Source organism: Biomphalaria glabrata, chromosome 9, assembly GCF_947242115.1.
Source record: "Biomphalaria glabrata chromosome 9, xgBioGlab47.1, whole genome shotgun sequence".
In the NCBI taxonomy this organism is placed as follows: domain Eukaryota; kingdom Metazoa; phylum Mollusca; class Gastropoda; family Planorbidae; genus Biomphalaria; species Biomphalaria glabrata.
This window is the reverse complement of record NC_074719.1, coordinates 43195635-43221691: the sequence shown is the minus strand read 5'-3', so window position 1 is coordinate 43221691 and position 26057 is coordinate 43195635. Positions and strand designations below refer to the sequence as shown.

General features: G+C 36.4%; 1 protein-coding gene across 2 annotated transcripts; it reads left to right on the top strand.

Moving 5' to 3' along the window:
• Positions 1-316: 316 nt before the first annotated feature.
• LOC106072004 (carbohydrate sulfotransferase 1-like) lies at positions 317-24688 on the top strand. Of its 2 annotated transcripts, none has more exons than XM_056042129.1 (6): positions 317-383; positions 14076-14293; positions 15805-15997; positions 16102-16246; positions 22420-22574; positions 24138-24688. In XM_056042129.1, the coding sequence occupies exons 2-6, from the start codon at positions 14155-14157 to the stop codon at positions 24646-24648; spliced, it is 1143 nt and encodes a 380-aa protein (XP_055898104.1). In that variant the 5' UTR covers positions 317-383; positions 14076-14154; the 3' UTR covers positions 24649-24688. The 2 variants fall into 2 exon arrangements, with proteins under 2 accessions (XP_055898104.1, XP_055898103.1); XM_056042128.1 differs by lacking the exon at positions 317-383 and adding an exon at positions 4922-5116.
• The last annotated feature ends 1369 nt before the right edge of the window (positions 24689-26057 follow it).

Genomic DNA, 26057 nt, shown 5'->3' with positions numbered 1-26057 from the left:
AAAAAAAAATATTCTTAAGATTCTTAAAAGTTGCTTAATGCTGGAGCGTGCGTTATTGAGAATTGGTATGGGGCAGAGGGGGCTGAGCTTAATGTGATGAGAAGGGGAGTGCTGGCAGGGAGCTACTAATGACTCCCGGTATGACTTTTACCAGTGCCTGGAAAACTCTTCTTGACCTACTTTCCGGTTGTCTTTTTTTTTTTTCTGTAAGGGCTTAAAGAGATTTAATATGTAAACACACAAAAACACAAATTCGCTGAGGAGGGGATGTTGAAGATGAGTTGTTGCGTGCGTGTGTGTATGTGTGGGAGTTTGTGAGTATTTGTTGGGGGAGGGGGCAATGCTTATGGTCGTTACTTTAGAGCACTCAGATTGAGCTCGAGGTAAGCAATGTTATTTTACTTAAAAACTAGACCTTAACTAACAAGCACACACTAATTCTTGACTATAAATTTGGTTTCATTTGTTATTTGTATTCCCTTTTAATTGCTTCAGCTTTGAGTAAAGCGAAAATGTAAACGTCTCTTGTTAACAAATTTATTGACATTTTTGTGTACTTCATTAATACTCATTTTTTTTTGTGAGCTGATGTTATAATTTAAATTCTGAACCCCCAAGTTTGTTTTTTTTAAATAACCTCTAAATTGTTTTTGTCTCATATGTACGTTAGTCCGTCCGTCTGTTAAGTTCTCGAAAACGTAGATTGCTATTTAAAATCAGATTTCAAAGTCGGATGTATTATGTTTGAAGTGTGTTCTACTTTGGTGTTTTGAAAGCGTACCTTATCAGAAGTAAATATGCAAACTTTTGTTTTATTTTAGTAAGCATTAACCTTTTCTAAAACACAATTTAAAAGTATTCTTCCATACTGTGAACAAAGCGTTACAATGTTATATAATGCAACCATAGATACACACGTATCTATCTATCTATCTATCTATCTATCTATCTATCTATTTGTCTGTCTATCTATCTATCTATCTATCTATCTATCTATCTATCTATCTATCTATCTATCTATCTATCTATCTATCTATCTATCTATCTATCTATCTATCTATCTATCTATCTATCTATCTATCTATCTATCTATCTATCTATCTATCTATCTATCTATTTGTCTGTCTATCTATCTATCTATCTATTTAATCTATCTATCTATCTAGTAGTTTGAAAGTATAACAGCGAATTATGTTCTTCCGAAAGTCTACACTTTTTTTTTTACTTTGTATAATTTATGCGCCTTTTAAATACTACATTTTGTACATGATTTTCTTGTTAACGCGCCCATTACTAAATTACAAACATATGATAGCATGCATAAATGGCCACATCAGCAGCCAACAAGCTTATGTATATTTTAAAAAATCATTTCTTTGCTTTTCTAAACTTTCTCCCCTATTTTCTGTAATAGTCTTTTATTGCATGCCACTTGTAGCTTTTAACATTTCTTGCATTTAACAATTTGAAAGTTGCCAGGTTGAAATATTTCCTTTTTTTTTCCTTTTAACCCGCAACGTTTTACATTTGGTTTTAGAAGATGTGCAGTGATGTTGTAACTAGTATTATAAGTATTCACACAAAATTTATACAATGTCTGTCTGCGCTTTGAATATCTAAAAATATTTTGTACGAAATTTTAGATCAGACGTTTCATACAGAATGGTAACAAACTTATAAATAAGTTGAAACTAAAATCTACTAGATTCTGACTTTTTCCTTTTCGACTACCGTCTTTCTTCATCTCTCTCTCTCTCTGTCTCTCTGACTCTCTTATTGTTATTCGCTGCGTCCTCTCTTTTATTCGCACCATTCTTTCTCTTTGTTTATCTCTCTTTATGAGCTTTTTTTTTCTTTTCTCTAGGTTTTGTTTCTCTTTCATTTTTTTGTCTTTTTTTTTATCTCTCTTTTCTCTCCTTTCAGCCTGTTTCTATTCTCTCCCCCACCCCCCTTCTCTCTCTTTCTTCTAATTTCTTGTTTTATTATGTAGAGAATCATCTCTATATATAATTCTCTTCTTCCCTCAAGAGTTTGGACGAGAAGAAGTAAAGGAAAGATCACTCTCTTATTTCTGTGGATAGTTACCCCACGAAAAAAACAAGAAAGGGGGGGGGGGAGAACACGTTTTCGCAGCTCGCTACGGATGGCTGCGCGCTGGACTGTCAAACCCTGCCCTGCTCCCATCCCCCTTTGTCTTGCGGGAGGTTTGGACTAGGAAGTAAACTATCGTCAACTCTGAAGGAACACAAGAAACATTTTACAAACAAACATTTCACAGACACTAAATAGCAGCGACAGACTTCACCATTGTGACCAAGAAGTCATGGGATGGGAACAGGTAATATACTTTGTATATTTACAGGTCACTAATATTAAAATATTTAATGCAAACCTATAAAATATTCAAAGTCCCATTAAGTGATATATAAAATTGAATGTAAGACGTATGTATGTTCCACATAGAAATTAAAACCGAGCAACTGTTCATAAAAAAAATTGCCATAAATGTTCCTTAGATTACAGCGGAGACCATAGTGGGTGTTTAATGCCCCCCCCCCCAAAAAAAAACAAAAAACAAACGTGGCCATTAAAAAAAACAACTAAATTTACCTCTATTGAGGACGGAAACGTTTTAACAAGTCGGGTAAACCCGTTTTCTCAGTATTTATATTTGATCCTATAAATAAGTCTTTTATTTACTTTTATTTTCGTGGCAAAATACAAATGTGAAGGGCATGTGAAGGCCATGTTTGACATAGATCTATGAGAGTAGCCATGAATTGTTTCCATATATATATATATATGGCGGGGGTGAAGAAAAATATATGAGTGTGTGGGTGTATGTAATTAATCTTTATTACATTCTGACATTTCATTCTTTCGGAAGATGTTTATTGTACCCTAGAATATGTCCTTCCCGGAGTTAGTGGAAAGACTGTAGACACATACTATGGCCCTTAAGCCTCGGATAATATTTGACTAGTACAAAATACAGAATTATAATTAGTAGGGCCTAAATGCATGTTAGTAGAACCATGGTAGAACAACAAACTTGATTACTATTTGGTGCAATGCCAATGTCGTAAAATGCCTTAATACAGGATTTCCCAACTTGTGGGTCGCAACCCCCTTGGGGGTGAATTGACGATTTTCCAGGGGTCGCCTAAGACCATCAAAATGTGGATTGTTTTTGTCTATTCTTCTATTGCAGTATGTGAGCGTGCGGGGGGGGGGGGTCGCGTCAGAGTTGGGGATTGTAAAAAGGGGTCGCCGAGCTTAAAAGGTTGAGAACCGCTGCCTTAAAAGCTATTCGTATATTCAGATCTAGATATATTAGGTTACTTCAAATTAAGCTGAGGTGGGTTTAACACACAAAAAAAATCAAAACAAATGATGAACGAAATGCAACATAGTGCTTTGAATATTGCTCTGTAGCGTTTTTCCCCTCGGTTCCTTGATATGTTCTAGACCGGAAGAGCAAGCGATTCTCAAATAAATGTTTGATTTTTTTTTTATAAACTTTTCAAGTTTTTTATTTACCAACAGATAAAGGGGATAACTTTACCGGAAATGAGCGCTCATAGCTTGTAGGCGTTAAATGAGATGAATTGCACACTTTAAAAATAAGAATTATGAAAAAAATTAGGAAACGAAAGATGTCTCAAACCCGCTAGAGTGGAAATATTAATAGCTTTCAGAGGCGTACCTAACGATGTGCGGGTGGTGTGGGCCGAACGTTGGAGGGGGGGGGGGAGGCTTGAGTTAAGTGTTGAATGTTATTATTAATATTGTTGTATTATAAAGCTTATATCTTACTCAATTGTACTCACTGCTGTTGTGGGCTAATTTAATCTGACTTCGACTATGTATCAATTATTACTTAACATTAGCCACAGAACATTACAAGTTGAATATAGTTGATAACAACATTCAGTTCTATAAAATGATACTTTATTAACCACTGGGAAATCCGTCCAGTCTTCCTAAAACGTCGCTATATCTAATTACTATTCAACTACTATTCAAAGCACAACCTATTTCTAACATAACGCCATGTTGGTCTCTTGTTCTCCTAAGTCCACTACGTCATTAGTCTGTCTTACTACGTCACTACTTTTACCGTCGCTAAAACTATACACAATATATTTTACTCTTTAAACTAGTACATTACATTTTACACTGCCTGCCACTTCCCATTCTCGGATCAAATTGAAACCTTGCACAATGACTCATTACCGACGACAACAAACGAATCAATCGAAAAATTAACCAATTAATTAATTTTTTTTTATATAGAAAATGTAGATTTTACGTCCGCCCACGATATATGATAGTGATTTCTTTCCCTTGTTAAAGTTTTTTTTTTGGTTTTAATACTGGTGTTTGTAATTTCCTTGATATTATTAATATTATTATTATGTGTGCTTGTTAGTGTTTGTTCTATGAAATAGTAATTTTTAATAATATATTATAATATACTTTATTAGATCTCACTCTAAGGCCAGTCGTAATTTCATGCTTTAAAAAAAAACGCGCTAAAAAAATAATTTCATATGCTACTGTTTATTTGTTCAGTTGTTTATCTGAAAATGTAATTATCTGTTCTATAACTAATAGATTATTGATAACTTATTTCGTATGTGGATGGAATGTTTCGACTATTACTCCGGATATCGACAATCTAACTACATATCTACAGAAAAAATACGACGTAGAACGCGAAGAAGAAAACACTAGAGATAACTCTGTTAACGCGTTATCATTCAATTATACTCAATTAGTCTCCCCTTGAAAGGCAGTCCCCCCCCCCCAACCTTTCCCGTACCTATGTTGTCTGGTGTAGTCAAAGATGACGAACATTTTGGGGGAGTTCCTGGCCAGCGTTTTCACGAAACTCCTGGAGAAACGTTAGGACCAGGGCAGACGTTAATGGTGAATGCAGGAGTGAGGCTTGATAGGTTGGAGATACGGATTGGCGAGGCGCGGTTTGAGCTGAGCATACGTAGTGGATGTAGCAACATTAATTGCCCGAGTTTACCGCGTCGCCGAATTTCAAAGGTTTTTTGTCAGTTTACAGTTGTATGTTTATCCTTGCAGTTGGTCGACATTGGACAAGGTAGAAAATTCTTTTTTTTTTTTTTATTTCATTGCTTATAAACATGTACAGAAGTTCTCTCTCATTCTTTCTCTTATTTTCTTTCTTTCACTTTTCTTTCTTTGTCTTCTCTCTCTTACTCTCTATCCAGTTATCATTGTTATTTCTTTCTATAGGTTGACCCTCATTCTGCCCTCATTCAGTCTCTCTAATTCTCTCTCTATTTTCCTCTTTGTCTCTTTATCTTTCTCTCGCGCGTTCCACTGTTTTTCTCTCTTTCACTCTTTCTCCCTTTTGTTCCTCTTTGTCTCTGTCTCTCTCTCTCTCTCTCTTCCCTGGTGTTCCTCTCTGTTTCTTTCTTTTTATATTATTATATTGAGATACGAGAGGCGCGGTGGTTGAGGGGTAAAGCGCTTGGCTTCAGAACTGGGGGTCTCCGGTTCGAATCCTGGTGAAGACAGGGATTTTTTTTATTTCGGGACCTTTTGGCGCCTCTGAGTCGACCCAGCTCCAATGGGTACCTGACATTATTTGTAGAAAAGTAAAGGTAGGTAGGTCGTTGTGCTGGCCACATGACACCCTCGTTAACCGTAGGCCACAGAATCAGATGACCTTTACATCATCTGCCCTATTGACCACAGGGTCTGAAAAGGGAACTTTACTTTTGTTTTTAAATATAGAAATACAAGTCAATAACATTTGTTGGTGATAAATAAATCAACGCGTCCTGAATATAAAATAATTGCTCTTGCTGTGCTTCCGCCATTTATAAATCCAAAATGAAGTTTTATTTAGGGTAATATTTCAACAAATATGTTTTTTTCATATTTATGTATACTCAGAGCAACCTGTTGTGTATCATAAAATTTATATCCACTGAGATTGTAATCGTAGATGTACATCATATATAGCAATGTGATAGTGAGGTATTCAAATGCACATATAATCCTTGGTTGCAAAAATTTAATTTGTGATTAAAAAAAATAATTTTTCTAATTTTTAGCGCCCCCGAAAGGGGAATAGACACAGGGGCGGACTGGCTATATGGGCAAACGGGCAAATGCCCGGTGGGCCGGTACCAAATGGGCCGGTCTGGTCGCGACCAAAGAAATTGTTTTTTTCAGTGCAGACAACTTAAAATAAAAAAGTGACATCAGCAAGACACAGATGTCCGAACACGTTTTCTTTTTTACAAAATGTATTTATTACACCACATTTTGCTTGAAATTCAACAAGTCACCGAATTTCCTAAGATTAGCCAAATGGGGTTTTGTGGTTATCCTCCCCCTCCTAGACAAAAACTAAAGCAAAACTATTTTTTACCATGCTATTCATTTGTGGGCCGGTTTATATGGTAATGCCCGGGCCAATTTTGATATCCAGTCCGACCCTGAATAGACGCTATTAGTTTTGTGTGGTCTGTCTATCCGTCCGTCGGTCCGTTCGTTCGTCCGTCCGTCGCGATTAGATCTCGTAAACTAGAAAAGATATTGAAAATCCGATATCATGATATTATAGATTTTTCAAAGTTCTGATGCAATGGCTACTTTTTTCTTTTCTAAAAACGAAATTATCTTCCCTTGCTTACACTTGAATGACTTCCCCTTGATCGCGGAAGACACTTCCATAGAGAAAGCTTGTAATGTCAGCTCCAATATATGAAGTGGCAACTATGCGTCTGAAACAATTTGGCCAAACTTACGCGAGATATTTTCTGCTCCTTTTGTAATGTCACATTAGACCCAAAATATGTAGGTCGAAGCTAGTACAGCGTAACCTCGGGAAAATCTGCATTCCTCATTAATCTCTAGACACGAAGACAAGCTTTATTATTATTATTATTATTATTATTATTATTATTATTATTATTATTATAAGGCCTATTATCATTATTATTATTATGTTAGAAATGAACGAGTAGTCATTCTCTGGCACTGCCAGGGTCGAGTTTCGCTAAAGAGAAACAAAATTCATCGTAGTCCCTTTAACAGTTTCCACTGAGGAATTTTCTGGTGATGTGGCAGGTCTGCAGCAGTACCGCCCTCTGACAGGCAACGAAGATGTTCCTAGGAATGTTAAGGGCCTTGAAGGTGTCTGTGAGGTCAGTTGTTATTATCCCCTCGGTTGATATAACAATGGGGTATATTTTTATTTTGGACAATTTCCATAGACGCTTAATCTCCAAGCCTAGGTTCCCATATTTTCGTTGTTCTTCCAGCTCAGTTTTTCTTAAATTATGAGACAGTGGTACGGCGATGTCAATAATGGTAGCGGCTTTTTCTTTTTTATCGATGAGCAGCAAATCAGGGCGATTAAAATCTACCGTTTTGTCAGTCAAAATAGGCCTATCCCGGTACAGTAGATGATCCGTAGACTCGAGAACCTCTTGTGGCGAGTATTTATAATATGGAGGAGTATCCTTACCGATCAAATTGTGTGTCAAAGCCAGGTGTTGGTGTATTAACTTTGCAACTTGGTTATGGAGACCTAGGTAGGCAGATTCCGATAGGGCTGAACATCCCGCCATTATATGTTCAATTGATTCACCCACATTTCCACATTTTCGGCATTTGTCATTATTATTATTATTATTATTATTATTATTAGACGCGAAATATTTTTTGGCTTACACTGTTTAGGGAAAATTAAATAGCATACTTCTAGGGTTGTGGTATTTTTGTATCTTATCTTATAAAATGCAGACGTTACTTCAAAAAAAAAGAAGGTGATTATGTCCTATGCGTCACGCATCTAGTCATGCACGTTAACCAATGACTTAAATTCTGCCCCAAATATTGTTGACCCAAATAAATGCCGGATGTACCACATTGCTAGACTTTTCAGAGCCTCTCCTTAAATAAGGACCCCCTCTCCTCCCACCCCCTATTTTGAAAAATATAAATTTTAAAACAAAATATACAAATATAAAAAAGAAAAGGCGCAGTGAGGACATTTACGACTTCTCGTTTTCTGTCTTTTTAAAAATGAAATGCATTGAGATGTATAATATTATTAAGTGTACGTTACAGCTTTCCTTTTATCTATGTACTTATAATTCTCTGACAACTACTTTCTTGATACGTCTAGGTGTCCCGAGGCTCCGCTGTAATTATCGAATAAAACAGCTCAACAACTCGATGAAAACACATCAACTTTAATGAACTTTTCCGGCATATCACACACTGCCCTCTCTACTTTTGACAACTACTAAGTCACTTCCGGTGATTCGCTCCTTTGTAAAAATAGATTATACATACATACACACATTCACCCGTGACAGTGTGTTTAGATTGAAGATTGTAAGGGGCCTTTGTTCAAATTCTGGCCACTGGGACTCCACTAGCTTAAATCCGGCACTGACCCACTCTGACAGTTTGGTGTCTAATAAGTGGTCGTGAGGGACTTGAATTCGCGTAAATCCATTTCACAAAACGTAAAGGGGGGGGGGGGTTATAACGAAGTGTTCCCTTTAATTTTTTTTTACAATGAGTTGTTATGGAGTGTGTGTGTGCAGGGCCAGTCCTACAGATTGCGAGGCCCTATGCAAAACGGATTTCGCGGGGCCTAGTCTGGGTAGGGATATGGATAATAAGTGAAAATTAAGATTGTTTGTTAGAAAATAAATTCGTCTTTGTATTTTATTCGTACTTTACTAAGTGCAAAATCAAGATCAAAGTGACTTTACGAGCCATCTACTATAGAAGGTAGATTTCCAACATAAAGCCGATAAACATTCAGATCTGCGTTTTAGATTTACTATCAACTAGCAAAATATCTCTTTTGATTTTTGTTTAAGAGATCGAGATAGATTGAAATGCCATTGACTATTACAGTAAATTGTTTTGGAACGTACTTTTTTTGGTTAAAATTTGCCCTATTATTTTATTAATGTTAGCGAAAAGGCCTTGGCTATGTTTTATCCCGCTCACATCTGCAATATTTTCAGTTTCAATATCAATGCCTGGTATGGCAATCTGAGCATTAAAAATAGGAATAAACTTAATAGAATCCTCAATGCTGCTGGCAAAATCATTGGCAAAAAACAAAACCCATTTGGGCAGTTGTTTGAGACAAACATCTATAAAAAAGCTAACAAGATCCTCGAAATAAAGAATCACCCTTTGTGTCAGGATTTCGTGATTTTACCATCACAAAAGAGATACAAGACACCGATAGCAAAGACAAACAGACACAAAAACTCTTTTGTTCCCCTGGCAATCAAATCATTAAATAAGAATAATCTGGTATAAACTTTGTCACATGTAAATTATGAGTGAGTCTGGTGTGAATGTACACTTTGGTTTCTTATAGTTATAATGTTTTTTGTTTGGTGTAATGCACAAATTGTAAGACAAATTTCCTTACGGATAATAAAGATTATTATTATTATTATTATTATTATTATTATTATTATTATTAAATGAAAGCTGACAATGATTTTTTTTTATCGCGAGTAGAATTGACGTTTTCCATATTGAATGACACACCAAAATTACAATTTTGTCTATTTTTCAGAACATGTTTTGAATTTTCAGGACTTTTTAATAATTTCAGGAGATTTTCAAGACCTTTTTTCGTATACTTTGCAATGTCAGAAGATTTCCAGGAGACCGCGGAAACCCTGTTATAAGTTAAAATGGTTTAATTCAATAATTTACAACAAGAGTTAGCGCGGGGCCTACGAAAGTGCGGGGCCCACTGCGGCCGCATAGGTTCCAGTGCCCTAAGACTGGTCTCCTATGTGTGTGTGTTTCTATGGTGGCGCTGGAAAGAGGTTAGCGATTGGTTTAATGATGCAGGAGAGGTGGCACTACCGCCATTTGGTTTAGTTAGGGGAGACGACTCCAGAACGTGAGACTGAAAGGTTGTGTTATTGTAGTGAGTCGTATTTTGTTGAAAAATATTATTACTAAAGTCTACTACATTTATTTCATTTATCACAAGTTGATTTTGTCAAAATCTCGATAAAAGTTTTATTTAGTGTTAAAGTATTTAGTATTATATGAGAAATTATTCAAGTTATTTCAAGTTTTATAAATTAAGGTATAATACGGATATACAACTACCATCAACATAGATGGACACACCTACCACCGGATTTCATAAATGTTAAGCAAAAGTCTAATTACTTAGTTTAGTGTGCTTAAATACTATGGCAATGATTCTTAGGTAAACTAAATAGATAAACAAAGAAAGCAGGAATTGCTTTAATGATAGCACGACTTTCGTTCTAGACTCTAGATCATGTTCCCATCCCTTTTTAAAAACAACGGTGGTGGAGAAGGGGGTATGCACCTAGTCGTGTGATATGCGCTCCGGGTTATCGTTCCAATGGTACAGGATTTGAACACTGCTCGTCGCCTGCAGGAGGTATGGACTTGAAAGTTTTAATTGTTCATTTCTGAAGAGACTCCAGAATAGTACCAAAACAAGTCAAAATATCTGGGGTGCTTACGGGCTACCTTGAACGCTTAAAACATACAATTCAGATATAGTCAAATCCCAATTCAAAATTGACTATCTAAATAAGGATTTGATCTCAGGCCTTGTCCACTTGTAGTAGCCAAGCTCACTCTCCCTTAGCCACAGAGGATCTTATTAATATTTAAGAATAGTCTAAGTGTTTATTAGTAAGAGCTGTAATTGTCCCAATCAGCTATTGAAAGTCAAGATTGATCTCAGTAACAACTTGTTCCATACTCTAGGAAAAATTTGTGCTAATACTCCTTCTTCCCTAATGCTACTAGTGCATGCCAGGAAAACCAATGACTTAGCAGAATTTAAGTCATTGATTTTGGGATTCGGTGGCTGAGTGGCTAAGCGCTTGGCTTCCTAACCTGAGATCCTGTTTTCGAATCTCGGTGAAGACTGGGATTTTAAATTTAGAGATTTTTAGGGCGCTTCTGAGTTCATCCAACTCTAATGGGTACCTTGGGGAAAGAAAAGCTGGTTGGTCGTTGTGCTGGCCACATGACACCCTCGTTAAGCATTGGCCATAGAAACAGATCATTTTAACATCATCTGCCACATAGATCGGAGGGTCTGAACTTTTACTTTACTAAAGTTATTGATTAACATGCATGACTAGATTGACCTAGGCACACGCGTAGGACGTAATCATCTTCTTTTTTTAAAAAAAAACGTCTGTATTTAATAAGATTTTATAAGACCAATCAGCTGGATACTATGAATAGTTCCTAGTTGTTTATGATGAAACATGAAAAGAGCGAAACCTGCCATTGTGCAGACAAAAGTATGCTTACTACGTTCTGGTCGATCAAGGTGCGTCAAAACACCGCTACAAAACATATGAAGAAAAACTACCAGATCTGGAAACAGTTCATCTCAGATTTAGTCTAGTTTGAACCATCCAACTTTATAATGTGAACAAAAATAAAGTCTTTTAACTCTAAATTTCAATTCAAATCCTTGATAGAGTTCTGTAAATCCGACTATTAATAAAGGCATGTTCACAAATGAGCTAATACTGTGAACTTGAGAACCAGTATATGTAATTAAATCTTAAGAATGGCAAGATGACCGCTGTCATTGGTTGCCTGGCAACGCCTCACTATACTGTTAAAGCCAAGCTTCAAAAGCGTCCATTACTTCTATCGCAGTGTATACAAGAGGCAGAGTAGTTTCAACCCTCTCTGGCACAATGAGATGAAGATAAAACATTTTTACAAAACGCGTTCCGTTTTCAAGATATATACTGGACCGAGAAAAAAACAAGTAATGTCTTCCTGCTTAAGCCACTAAGCAAAAGGGGGAAAAAACACAGAGCTAAGCATGCTTTTTATTGTTTTTAAATGAGACATTATCTTAAGCAGGCAGGAAACATCTGGAAGAGATTACCTTGACATCGATGCACAGTGACCCAGCATTGTTCCCATTAACCTTTTCTTAACCCCAGTGTAAAGTGCCAGCAAAGAATTTTTTTTTGTCATTTCCTGTCTCTGGACAGATATCAAATAACATAAGAAAACAAACCCCTGTATAAACCCCTGTACAAACCCCTGTACAAACCCCTGTACAAGCCCCTGTACAAACCCCTGTACAAACCCCTGTACAAACCCCAGTACAAACCCATGTACAAACCCCTGTACAAACCCATGTACAAACCCCTGTAAAAACCCATGTACAAACCCTGTACAAACCCATGTATAAACCCATGTACAAACCTATGTACAAATCCCTGTACAAACAAAACATGAGCACATTGTTAAACAAAAAAGAAGCAATGCTGTTCTCTTCATTTTAAGTATTAAAGTTTTTTAAGTATTAGATTCTAGATATATGGCTATTTAAGTATTAGATTCTAGATATATGGCTATGTAAGTATTAGATTCTAGATCTATGACTATTTATGGTACAACTCGCTGGAAGAGATCAGAGCCTGGTAATTAGTTGTGAATCTCAAGGATCAAAACGGAACGTACACAGACTGATACTTTTTGGTGTCAGAAGTGTCACAGGATCTGTCTGTGTTTTACTGAACTTTTTTTTTCTATTCCTCTCCGTCTCTTGCCTTGTTTATATTAATAAGGCTTGTCTTCGATTCCGAAGATTAATGAGGAATGCAGTATTTCACGTGGATACGCAGCCCCAGCTGTGACCTACATATTTTACCACATCCAAGGCAAGCATAGCCATTGACAGCCGGTGGTCGATTAATATTTTCTTTTCGCAGTCTGCGTCTGTCCACAGCAGCGGATTTCCTTTTGGCCTCAAATGTGTAATACCCAGGCCTTTGTGAGTGACCCCCAGCTGTCTCGTTCTGAGGCCGAATGTAACCAAGTTCTCTTCTATATTAGCTAAGGCCTTATACGTGGCCCTACGTTTATTGAGAGAATTAATAGATGATCTTTAGCTGCGCTCTATAGGGTGTCGTGCAAAAGCACTTAGAATACCGTACTGTAAAACGAAAATCCCCCCCTCCTCTCCAAAAGAAAAAAAAAAGGCTGTCGGGATGTTTGACGTTCCGGACAACTGACATTCAGGTAAACGACGTTGTACTGTAAGATCTACAGATTTAATTCAGTTACATTTTTAGCGGCCACCGAAAGGGGGAATAGACGCTATTAGTTTTGTATGGTCTGTCCGTCAGTCAGTCCGACCGTTCGTCCGTTCCGTTTAGATCTCGTAAGCTATTAAAGATATTGAAAATTCAATATCATATTTTAGACCTTTAAAATTTCAATTTAATTTTTAAAATCAACTATGCAAGCCGTTTTTTTTTCATAAAAATACGCCATTTTTACAACTATTCACTATAAATAGTAACAAACAAGTGAGGCTATTTAGTAAGGGAGATTACTATTTACCATATTTTTAACACATTCATATAGACTATTGTAAATTTTTTGTCAATTTTTTTTTAAATTAAGTAAGTTCTGTCATTGTAACTACTACATATACAAAAAAAAATGTTTACTTTCTTTTTTGAAAAGAGGAAACAATCTTTTTAATATGCATATAAGTTGGGCATAATTGAAAACAACAATTAGTAAGTAGTTTTTAATATTATCGCATGAACCACAATGACCGAATGATGAATCTCATACACTTAACTAAGGGATTTTTTAATTATATATTTTGCGGAATTTTTTTTATACTTTATAAGAGCATGGCCCTTTGCAAAACAATTATATTAATTATATCATTATGATGATATGACTATATCTTTATGTGACATCAGTTACGCTAGGTTCACATCTAATTTCACGTGCACTATTCCTTTGTCTGCTGGACCGTTGGGGCACCACACAAGATCAGTCAACCTTCTTTCTCCATTCTTCTCTGTAATTTTTTCTTTGATAGAATTGCATTCTGATATTCTTTCTGAAAATGTTGAAACCTGCCTTTTTACCTGCCTGGGTGGATCACTTCGGGGGCCGATATTGAGTTAGTGTTTCCACACAAACTGTCTTTGTCACCTTGTTTGGATTCTATTTAAACATATTTTTGTATGTCTTAGGTACTGGTCTAGCTCAACGATTGAACGTCGAAGACAAACATGAACTTTATGAGTCGTCTGCTTAGATAGCACTGTCAAAATGACGTCATCGAAGCTAAAGTTTGGTGGACTCTCTTTCCAGATACGACAGCACCTCAGGAAACCTTTTACTCTAGCTTTCATCGTTTCAATAGTTTTACTATTGTCTCTATTTTCAGTGATCTACAATCATTCCATTAGTAAGTTGAACGATCAAATGTTGGACTTAAAAACAAGCAAAATATAAAAAAATGCTTTAAAAAAAAAAGCTTATCTAAAGTCACCTTAAATAATTGTCAACGCTATTTCATCAATACGCATTCTGCGATCAAGTGGATACTTTAAACAATTATTTATTGTACCTAAAATCATGAATCAATACACAAAAATACTCAATTAGTCAATTTATGATTGGTAATTAATTATTTTGTTGATGTCGAATAGGGGAAATAGCTTATACATTATTAGTATAGTTTTAAGACTAAACCCAACAAGTTTAGCCATATATATATATATCTGTGAATACTGAAGTATTATTTTCCCTTGTTGCTACTGAACAAAACGATAAATTACCAGTAATTAATTGTCTAATTGTTTTTTTTTTTATTTTTTTCTATTCATGTCTTGTCTATGACAATGAATACACCCTTTTTACCAGACAGAGTGAGTTGATATACGCCTTACTTAAGTTTATATAAGCTTTGCAATGACATACATTTGTGGACAGCTTTCATTGAGAAGGCTTCATGGGGCTTTATTAGAGACACTGCATCTTTTTTAAATAGCCAAGAGGTTGGATCTGACCATCTTAACATGCCGTTACGTGTCATCACACTAATTGTATGTCATTGGGCAGAGACAGTTAGTTCCCCTTTCAGACCTTGAAATCTATGGGGCAGATGAAGTAAAGGTCATCTCCTTCTTTGGCCAGCAGTTTACGAGCAGGGTGTTATGTGGTCAGCAAAAGGAACAACTACCTTTTCTTTCCCGATCTAGTCAGGTACCCATTAGAGTTGGGTGGAGTCAGGGGCGTCCTTAAAATCCAGAAATTAAAACCTCACCGAGATTTGAACCCGAGACCCATCGTTTTGGAAGCCAAGCGATTTACCACTCAGCCACTTTTAAAATGGATGAAACTCAAAGAGATTTAGGTTTACTTAAAAAATATGTCGATTAATTGGACAAACTGGAAAAGAAAGATTTCATACTTAGTTACTTTCTCAATCATTTTGAAGCATAGATCCGCAGCAAGGCTACGTCATCTGACTCTGAGCCATTCCCCTCTAGTTTGAAAATGCCAACTCTGAACTGCAAAGTTACAACCTGTAAGAATTTTAGACCAATAGTTCGTTGCCACATCGTACTTACCTGTGCGATAGATAGATAGATAGATAGATAGATAGATAGATAGATAGATAAATAGATAGATAGATAGATAGATAGATAGATAGATAGATAGATAGATAGATAGATAAATAGATAGATAGATAGATAAATAGATAGATAAATAGATAGATAGATAGATAGATGGATAGATAGATGGATAGATAAATAGATAGATAAATAGATAGATAGATAGATAGATAGATAGATAGATAGATAGATAGATAGATAGATAGATAGATAGATAGATAGATAGATAGAAAGATAGAAAGATGAGATAGTAAATCTAGTAATTTTTTTTTTCTTTATGCTTACTGTTGTTTTACAGATGTTTCTATGACACCTATAGCTTTGCCTCATATTGGGCTCTCTAAAAGTCAAGTTATGTTGCTTAGTTACGGCAGGAGCGGCTCCTCTTTCACTGCAGCCCTGATCGCACACCACAAGGACGTTTTCTACACCTTCGAGCCTTTGTTCGTACTGGCAAGATGGCCGAATAACTCCGTCAATGAACGCTTTTAGTAAGTCATCTATCTAGTATTATTTTAATTCATTGTTTGGTGCTCACTGGCCTAAATATATTTTAAAAACGCTTTTTAATATATTTTTTGATTGGTTGTTCCAGTAACACACAGGAAGTGAGATCAAGGGAAATCATCAACTCCTTCCTAACCTGTGACTTTCCATTCGATACGTTTTCAAAACTGGACAATAGTTTTCACAGAACTGTGGACTCGTCAAGGACCTTGTATGACTGTCTCTACTCTCAGGTATTGGATGCGCATATGAAGACTGATAGTGATAAGCTTAACAAAACAGAATATTAACCATACATATGTGTCGCGGGGCCGGGTGTACCACTGCTAACTCTTGGTCAATCTCTAATCTCGAACTTTTTCATGATTTTTTTAATAGACGATTCAGTCCATGATATCTTATCTTCTTATCTTATAAATTACAGACGTTACTTTAAAAGAGAAGATAACTACGTTCTACGCGAGGCAATCTAGTCGTGTCTGTTCATCATTGGCCTCCTTTAGTCGTAGAACGACTATGGTTCATCTCAGAGCACAATTCCTCTTGTGGCTGTGGAGCCCTATTTTGGAGAGACATTCCCGTCCACAGATAGCGCAGGTTAAGGTGCCTTTTGCTTCGGTGGTATAGGAGCTGGCCGTTTTTCGGATTGTACGTTTTTCTTCTTGATACCCATGTACTTTCACTATCCATAGCTTTCTTGGTCACTGTCTCTCTCCATCTGTTGCGGTCCAGAGCTATGTCTTCTGTGTATGTTAATAAGAGACTTAAAATCTACTAAGTCGTTGCTTTAATAGTACTAGATTATAATGGTATAATAAATATGTTTTTATCTTTGTGCCTTTCTGAGTGTTTTATTAGGTTTTGTTATTTGTATTGGTAAATTATGGTTCAGCGTTTTCAATGTTATTGCAATATTATTGTTTTTATTCTGCTGCAATGGAGGGTCTCTAAATTAAGAGGTTTTACTGAAGGTGTTACTCTTATCAAATGTGAATATTCGTTTGTTATAAACCTGACAGCGCTATTTTAAGTCTATTTTGGTTTCGTTATATATTTCTTGAGGTCTCTCCCTGTCCCTCACTCTCCTTTAAGATTTTTTTTACATTAACTAATGTCATTAGGGCTGGGTGGGCGCCAGAAAATCATGAAATTAAAAATCACAGTCTTCACCGGGATTCGAACTCCGGACCCCGGTTCGGAAGCAAGGCGCTTTACCGCTCAGCCACCGCATCTCCTTCTTAGAATAAAGCAATATGCTAATTTTATCGTGGCAGATTGTGGGGATGGCCAGGTCGTAATGATTAAGCGTTTTTATTTTTCTCACCGTGAGCAAGGTTCAATTCCCATTGATTCCTGCCATCATTTAGCTGTTAAGCTTGTGCTATTTCTTTCATTGCAGCAAAATCAACGAAGAATAAGACATGGGGAGGCAGGGAGAGATAGAGACAGAGAGAGATGGAGGCAGGGAGAGCGAGAGAGAGGAAGGGAGACAGAGAATGTGACTCTAGTCGTCACATGCATGTATCGAACGCATCTCATTAAAGATCCCCTTTCGGACCTTGCGGTCTATAGGTCAGATAATGTAAAGGCCATCTGATCCTGTGGCCTACGGTTAACGAGGGTGTCATGTGGCCAGCACAACGACCAACCGCCTTTGCTTTTCCCCAACAAATGTCAGGTATCCATTAGAGCTGGGTAGACTCAGAGGCGCCCATGGATCCCGAAATTAAAAATCCCAGTCTTCACCAGGATGCGAACCCGGGACCCCCGTTTCGGAAGCCAAGCGCTTTACCGCTCAGCCACCGCACCCCATAGCCTTGGGATTACAAGGCTTTTAATGGTCCAGCTATTGTCCTAGGTTGTAGCACGACATCGTTATTTAGCTTGGGACAACTATCGTTTCGTTCTGAAATGTTCACCTTGTCTGAGCATGTTATTCGTAAACATTGATAACTGAGTCTACGTACATGCAAGAAGTATAAAACAAAATATTAAAAATTTATTTTATATATTTAAATTATATGTATCTCAAATTTGGTAGCTGCGAACTTGTTTTTTTTTTCACCTTATTTTAAAATTTCGGCTTAGACCATCTATGTATCGGAGATTTTACGAATGCATTTTTTTGCGCAATGAAAGGATCAATTTTATACATATATTATTATGTAATTAGTAACTACGAATACAAATTTAAAATTCATTTAATTACTTAAAACTCGTCGAATATTTCTTTGTAAAGTGTGAAAAAGAAAAACTGCTTTTTCATAAACTTGATAGTTACACCACTTTATAACAGCAATGGCTATGTCTTTGATTCCGAAGATTAAGGATTAGTGCAGTGTTTCAGTTGACTACGCAAACCCAGATGTGATCTGTATATTTTCCAGCATTTCGTACAGACAAAGCCGTAGTCCGCTGGCGGTCTATTTAAGTTTTCTGTCCATTTTCTGCGCCTGTCTAAATAATGGCTTTTCTTTGAGTCTCAAATGTTTGTCCTGAAGCCTTTGTGAAAGCTCTCAAACTGTCTCTTTTCAGAGGCTATCCGCTGCCAGCTACTATCCTCAATGCCAGTGATGGCAAAGTTTCGGCTGAGTTGATCTTTATAGCTGTTACGGGTGGGTGGGGGGGGGGCGCCGTCCTCCTTTAAGCGCGCCAAAGAACATGTCTTTGGCATGCTGTCGTCTGCCATGCGTGTAACCGTCCAACCCAGCGCAGCTGTCGAATGGTAATTAGTGCTTCTCTACTGTCCACACCGGCCTCCAGCAGAACATAGTTATTTGTAGTGTAGTCTTGCCAGCGTATGCCCGTCATGAGAAGAAGGCACCTTTAATGGAAGAGTTTGAGAAGTGAACTATTTCGATCTAGGATTTCCGAAACATTATCCTAATGGAAACTAGATGTCACAGGAATTGGCTTTATTTCATATATTTGCGTGAATATATAACTCTGTGATCAATAGCCCATTCAATAGGGTTTGTTGGACTAGTCCGTTTCGTTTCTTTGATTAAAAAGTATTGGGCCGGAAGTGGCTTTTTTCCCTATATATCTTTGCATTTTTCAGTTCTCTCTTTAAATTAAACTGACATTATTATACTATAATTTTAAGTGTGCCTGATAGAGAAAAAAAATCTGCACAAAAATACGGGTAGTTGTGATTAAACCCGATAGAGGCTATAAAAAGAAAAGATCCGAAACTAGAGCGTAATACTACACATGTACAGTACTTTATTTGATGAGTATTTTACCCAAGATCTGTGTTGTATTTTTAGAACTAGCTTATTTTAAGTACCCGGCATTTTCCGATACACAATTTCATACACAAAATATTTGTTGAAAAAAATTGTAGTGATTTTAAACTTAAAATGATTACTTAAAAAGGTGTTACTCTAATCAATTTTGAATATTATTTTGTTATGAATGTCACTGTTTATTTTGTGTCTGTTCTAGTTTCTTAAATTTTTCTTGTGTTAAGGGGTCGTTTTTCTCCTAATGGGTATACCTGATTTCTCCAAGCAGCCTTTGTAAAATATTGGTCCTAAATAATGCTATGTTCATGAACGAAAAATCGCATGGTTGCATTATGATGAATGTAAGTGTTAGTTCAATATATTTTATATTACTAGGTAACTATAAATAACTGTATTAATAGACGTAAGTTTCATTTTTTTCTGTTAGACACAGTCATATGTCAAATTTTTGTTTATATCCTAATTCTAAAAAGGAATAATAATAGAATTATACAGTAAAAATAATCTCTAAGTTTTTTTTAAATAGTTTTGAAAGTCTAACTGATAAGATTACAAAGAGAGTTTGTGTTTTTGCAGATGTACACAAGCTACTCTATGAGTCAGTCCATCTCTTCTAATTGTTTAGAAATGAGTGTAAAAATGTAGGCTTCGATATTTTAGCCTGAATTTAAGAAGTTACAAACTTCAAACAACTCTTCCATAAAACTTAGTATTTAAAACATAAATTTTTCCAATGCTCGAAATCCTGCTTGTATACTTAGGCCCTATTTAAATCGATCCGGTATCAATGTATTAAATAGCAATAACCCCGCAAAAAAAATTAAATGAATGAAGATTGAGATATACATATATTTTTGTGGCGGTACGCACCGGTACGGGGTACCGGCACCTTTTTTCAATGTCGGGAAAAATGATTAATTTTCTTGTAATTCAACGTTAATTGTTAATTTATTATTAGTTGAAAGTTAGGCAATCTATCACTGAGTACAGGAGCCTCTTTTTTATTTTTACAAAATAAAAAGAACTTTATATACTTTCAGCCGACATGCCGTATTATTAAAAACACCTCTATGTGAACTTCTCAATCATCTAGAGTCTTAGACAGTCATTATTTTAGACTACATTTAAGTAGAGTCTAGACCTAGATTTAATAGGCCTATTATTATAAAAAAAAAATAATCAGTCATTATAGACATCATTCGCAATTTTATTTTTAGGTCTAGGCATTGAAAAGTAAATCTATTAATAAACTAAAATCGATCTAAATCTAAGTACTAACTTATTAAATAAGTCATTATAAGTAGAAGTATTATAATGAATATTGTATAGATCTAGATTGACTAGATTATAGATAGATCTATAGATAGATCTCTAGTCTACTAGATTAAGTATAGAGTATAGTAAACGTATTACAGTATTATTAAATCTATGTCATATGTCTATATCTAATAATTAAAAAACTTTAGTCTTTATTAATATCTAGACAATTTTCTAATAAAAACTGACTATAGGCATAGCATAGGCTAGACTCGGCAATCTAGTCTCAAGATAGAATCTATACTATTACTAGTCTAGATCTATTCGATTTTTATATATAGATCTAGACTAGAATTAGATTATAGATCTAGATATACTAATGGAGAGATGATATGAGGTGTTAGCTAATAGCGTTGCACAAGAAACAAACCTGGGTTTTTCTAAACTCTTATACTTGGTATGTAATAGTAAAACAGCACCTACCTAAATAAATCGTAACTAGAAATCAAAAACCTATATTTATTGTAGTATATATAGGTCTGTGGTTGTATTTTATATAGCCTTCGTAACTTCTTCTATAGAGAAATGACTTTTGTAATTTCTTTTACTGAAAATTGGGCTATTCGCGTCTGACACATATATAATTTGTATGTTCAGCAACAAACCCTATTAAAAATCCACAAAAACAGAATTGCATTATTTCTAAACTTTGAAATACTGTTGTAACTCCAGTGGCGGACTGAAAGGGTTAATGTATGTGCGGCCTACTGATACACACGACTCAGGTCGATCACACAGGTCAACGGGTCAACGGCTGTCGATAGACAAGGGACAGTACTGCTAGTTCACGCAAATATGACCCATGTTGTGGTCATGTGAACAAGAGCCTTCACGGTTGAGAAACAGAGTGTAACAATAGACAGTTGAGTCCAGAACAGCAAGGCATAAGGACTGTGGTTCCTTTGAGTCCTCGAGAATGTAGCTGTACGAGCTAGAGAGACTTGTTAGTTACGCAGTTCTGTTAAGTACAAGAAAGCATTTGAATTTGATGTAGCCAATTGTGTTGAATTGGCTGTTGATGTATTTGTAATTAAATCGCCACTTTGTTACTTGAAGCTCTTGTTGTCAAGTTCTGGAGCTAGATGTGCTGTTGTGTTGTTAACAATTTTCCTAGAATCGAGGCGACTTCTCTTACAGCTTGAAAAAGAGTTACGTACATAACAATCTCTCTCTCTCTCTCTCTCTCTCTCTCTCTCTCTCTCTTTATATATATACTGTGGCCTAGCTAGGGTGAAGGAAGAGGGAGGAGAATGTGAAAATCCCCCAGGCCCTCAATTCAGGAGAGCCCCCACTTTAGGAGGGCTCCCAAACGAGTGTTTTTCTCCATTAAATATTAAATATTACTCTGAGGAACCACAGGGATGCCCTTTAAGATTAAATAATTTTGAGACGGAATGAGCAATGTGACATGAGGCGCTATGTGTGATCCATGTGTCTGCATTGTCGGGTATCACGCGAGCTTTCCTCAGCCAAAGACATCTCAAATGAGCCGATTGATGATCAAATCATGTTGATTCGTTTTTTGTTTTTGTTTTGACAGAAGCGGAATCATCCAAGATAAAAGACTTCATTGAAAAGCTCAGAAAAAAAGTTATTCGCGTGAGTCCAGACATTGCAGGCAAAATAATAAATGCTCTCAAAGGCTCCATAAATCCTAATAATTAAATCCTGGTGTTCATTAGGATTAGAACCCGTGACACCTCGGTTGGGGAGCCAAGCGATTTTCTACTCAACCACCACAAACCTTTTTTTATTTCAGAGATTATCTCTAAAAAATAAAAGACTTAAAACACATACTTGATTGAGGTAAAACAGTAACTTTTCTTTATTTTCATCTACAGAAGAGCGGTTTCGATCACTTTTCTTGTTACAAGGACTACATCGACCTGTGCAAGTCTCACAAAGTGACCCTAGTGAAGACCATTCGATACAGGGTCCAGTGGGCGGAGTGGTTTATGAAAACGTATCCAAACTTTAAGCTGATTATTTTAGTCAGGTAAAATTATTTGCTGGCTTCAACTCTGTTAGTATTACGTATTGGATGCAAACACTGCACAGTTTCGCCAACGCAACCACCATTTTGCCTTCACTGGCAAAGAAGAAAAAAATGGCAGCAGAAGAATTCTAAAAGTTGCATAAATTCTTATAAAAGTTTGAGAACACATTTAAGAAATAAATAACTCTTACCCAATAAGAACTTAAAAAGAATTTCAGCGGACAACAACGTTGTCTGTAGAAGATGGGACAAATTATGCAGGTCGCAAGCGGGTCTGAGTTCTGAGTAGACAAGGGAAATGAGAATTGTAATTGTTGCTATGCATTACTCTTCCACTCCACTTGCCAGATTATCTTCGTTTAATTAGTAGCTGGCAGGATCGTGGGTCATACTTTTTTTTAAAAAGTCATTAAGCTGTTGAAAAACACATTTTAATGACACTGCTTAGTGCAGGCACGTCATTAGTTTAGTAAAAAATAAATTTTGGCAAGTTGAATTTTTTTTACATGAAAAGGAAAATCTCATTCATCCTAGTGAAATATAAACATGACAAGGTTTAATCATGTTAACAGGTCTGGTAGATTTGTTTCTCTGTACACGTACGTAAAACTATAACAAAAAAATCAAGTAAAATATCATCATCATCATCATCAAACTCCATTAGAGTGAGGGCTTTTGAGGCTCAAATCCTCTCTTGCAAAAGCCAAGGACAGAAACCCTGCTGTCTTGCGTAGTGCCTAAATGTCGCCATACAGGTCGAGAAATTTGGGTTTCCCAGACCTGTCGAGACGAAGATCAGCAAGTCTGGGGCAGTGAAACAGAATATGAGGCACGGTTTCCTCTTCTTCACCGCAGCGGGGGCACCGTGAATCGAAATTTGGCCATAGCCGCGAGAAATATGAGCCAACAGGACAGTGGTCTGTCCTGCACTGTGCTATAATAGCTTGCTCAGGCCTGGACAGCCTCCACCACGGGGAAGTGCGGACAGGTCGCCTCATGCGCTCCCAGACTCCACGGGCTTTTTGGGACTTGTCCCAGCACTCAAACCACTTTTCCATTTCTGTTTGTTTGTATTAAAGCCAGGGCTTGATGAAAGCTTACAGCCTGTTCAGTGGGTGGAATATGCCCTCCCTGGTGGGCCAAAGAGAATGCAATTGTGTTGCCAGTAACAAGATACATTTTAAAAAATTAAAAAAGAGAAAGCTTATATAAGGGGAAGAGCTGCAAAATCACTGTCATGTCTCTTAATACTGCTCATTTTATCTCCTTTTTCTATGTACAAGAAAATTAAATAATGACAACTTCATTAACTACTTTGTTTTTATTGATTCGTGTATTGTTATGGACTATGAATAATTTTGTGTAAAGTTTCAACTTGATCCGAGAATAGGAAGTGGGAGAAAAAAAAAGTGTACAAAATATGTACCAGACAGACAGACAGACAGACGGTGTGAGTTAATATAAATTTTGTAATGACTATATTATATAAGTGTAAATTGCCATATAATATAGTCTACTACTGACTATTATGACCTTAAAACAAGTTAAATATTTTCATTTCAGAGATCCAAGAGCCACACTTTTTTCTCAAGCCTCCGTGTTTCGTAAATTTGATTGGCCGAACCAAGTGGCCAACTTCTCTCGCCAGCACTGCGGACTTGTAGCAGAAGACATTGCCGCGGGAGAGCTCCTGTTGAAGCGCTACCCTGGCCGCGTGCTTGGGATCAGATACGAGGACGGCGCCCTAGAGCCTTACAAATACGCCCAGAAAATCTATCGCTTTTTAGGAATAGACTACGATGCATCTGTGGAAGATTTTATACAGAATCTTCTTCGCGACGAGGAAGACAAGCGGCTTGATGCTTACAGCATTAGAAGGAAAAATTTCACACGCGCGATGAGCAGATGGCGATATCAGGCTGGGTTCAACAGCGCCAATAAAACTGGACAAATATGTGGACATTTATTTCACAAGCTCGGGTATAAATTTGTGTATTCACAAAAGGATTTGGAGTCCGATCGTCTATTAGTGGATACAAGGTCACCGGGTGGGATTTTTTACAACATCGATTAATGTATGACACTAAAAAGAGAAATAAATATATTTATATATTTATTGGTATTCGACTCTTACCATTTCTTTGAAGAGGAAATAAAATTCTAGGAATTCGGAAGATGGTGAAATATACCTATCACTATGGTATGCACTACGCAAGACAGCAGGGTTTCTGCCCAAGGGTTTTTGCAAGAGAGGATTTAACCCTCTCAAGCCCTCACTCAAATGGAGTTTGATGATGATGATGATCAATATAGTTTGTTTTATATGTCTCAAATATTTCTTCAGATTTTGAAGGTAATTTCATGCTAGATCTAACCCGCAGCAGGACCACGGTGGATGGCAGCGGGCAGGGTTTGAACCCGGGATCATCGATACCACCAACCAACGGTCAAGAACGCATACCACTCGACCAGCCATTCAATATACATGAAAAACACATATGAAATATCAAGGATCCTATATCCTACAAAGACTGCATTCCTCATTAATCTTCAGACTCGAAGACAAGCTTTATTATTATATCCTACACAGTTGAGTAATGTAAGACACTTAACAATAAATAGCTGTATTGTCATTGGTAGTCACCTCTTTTTAAGATGCCATTTTTTTGAAGAGAAATAGACCCTTCAGGAAACTTGGAAGGCTCTGAAAATTTTTCTCTAAAAATACTTGTAAAACATGGACTGAATTCCAATCATTCATATCCCCACTATACTTGTTTGCATTTAACTTTCTCTCCTAATTGACGATGCCCACGACAGCGTTGATTTGACACCCCCCCCCCCTTTTCCCATTAAACTAAATTGATTTTTAGATTTATAAACTTTAATTTGTGTTGTGTAAAAAAAAAAATGCATTCTCCTATAATTCAATACCAAATATAACATTTTCTGATAACAAAGAAAAAAGTAATTGAAGTTTAATCAAGACAGGAGAGTGAATGTAATGAGCAAAACGAATAATACTATCGGAAGGAGGAAAATAATTACGGAGAGAAAGAGTTAAACGTAAATATATGCAAGCTATTACACCAGTTTACTGTTAATGGAGTTACTTTAAGTACGTAATTATTGCGAAGTAACAGCTGAAGGCATTTCTTTGACAATTTTTTTTTTCGAAATTGACACATGAAATGCATAGGATATTATCTTCTTTTTTTAAATAACGTTTTTGTATATACGATAAGTTTTAATAATCTCTTGAGTAGCGACAAATATAAGTTATCTCAAAAGAAGGTCTGTTTTTACAATGATTATTATCAATTCTTCTTTTTTCAGGTACAAGAAATAATTGTGTTAAGTTTCAACTTGATCCGAGAATAATTGGGGAAGAAATAACGTGTACCAAATTTGGCGCAGACAGACAGACAAACAGACAGAGTGAGCTGATATAAACTTTGTAAAAAATGTAAGAAAATGAAGAAA

What these genes read in the sequence shown, in the direction of transcription:
- LOC106072004 (XM_056042129.1), top strand. Translation starts at nt 14,155, where the DNA reads ATGACGTCATCGAAGCTAAAGTTTGGTGGACTCTCTTTCCAGATACGA. An exon ending in GATCTACAATCATTCCATTA is followed by an intron (nt 14,294 to 15,804) that starts GTAAGTTGAACG and finishes GTTGTTTTACAG; the next exon opens with ATGTTTCTATGACACCTATA. An exon ending in AAGCTGATTATTTTAGTCAG is followed by an intron (nt 22,575 to 24,137) that starts GTAAAATTATTT and finishes TTTTCATTTCAG; the next exon opens with AGATCCAAGAGCCACACTTT.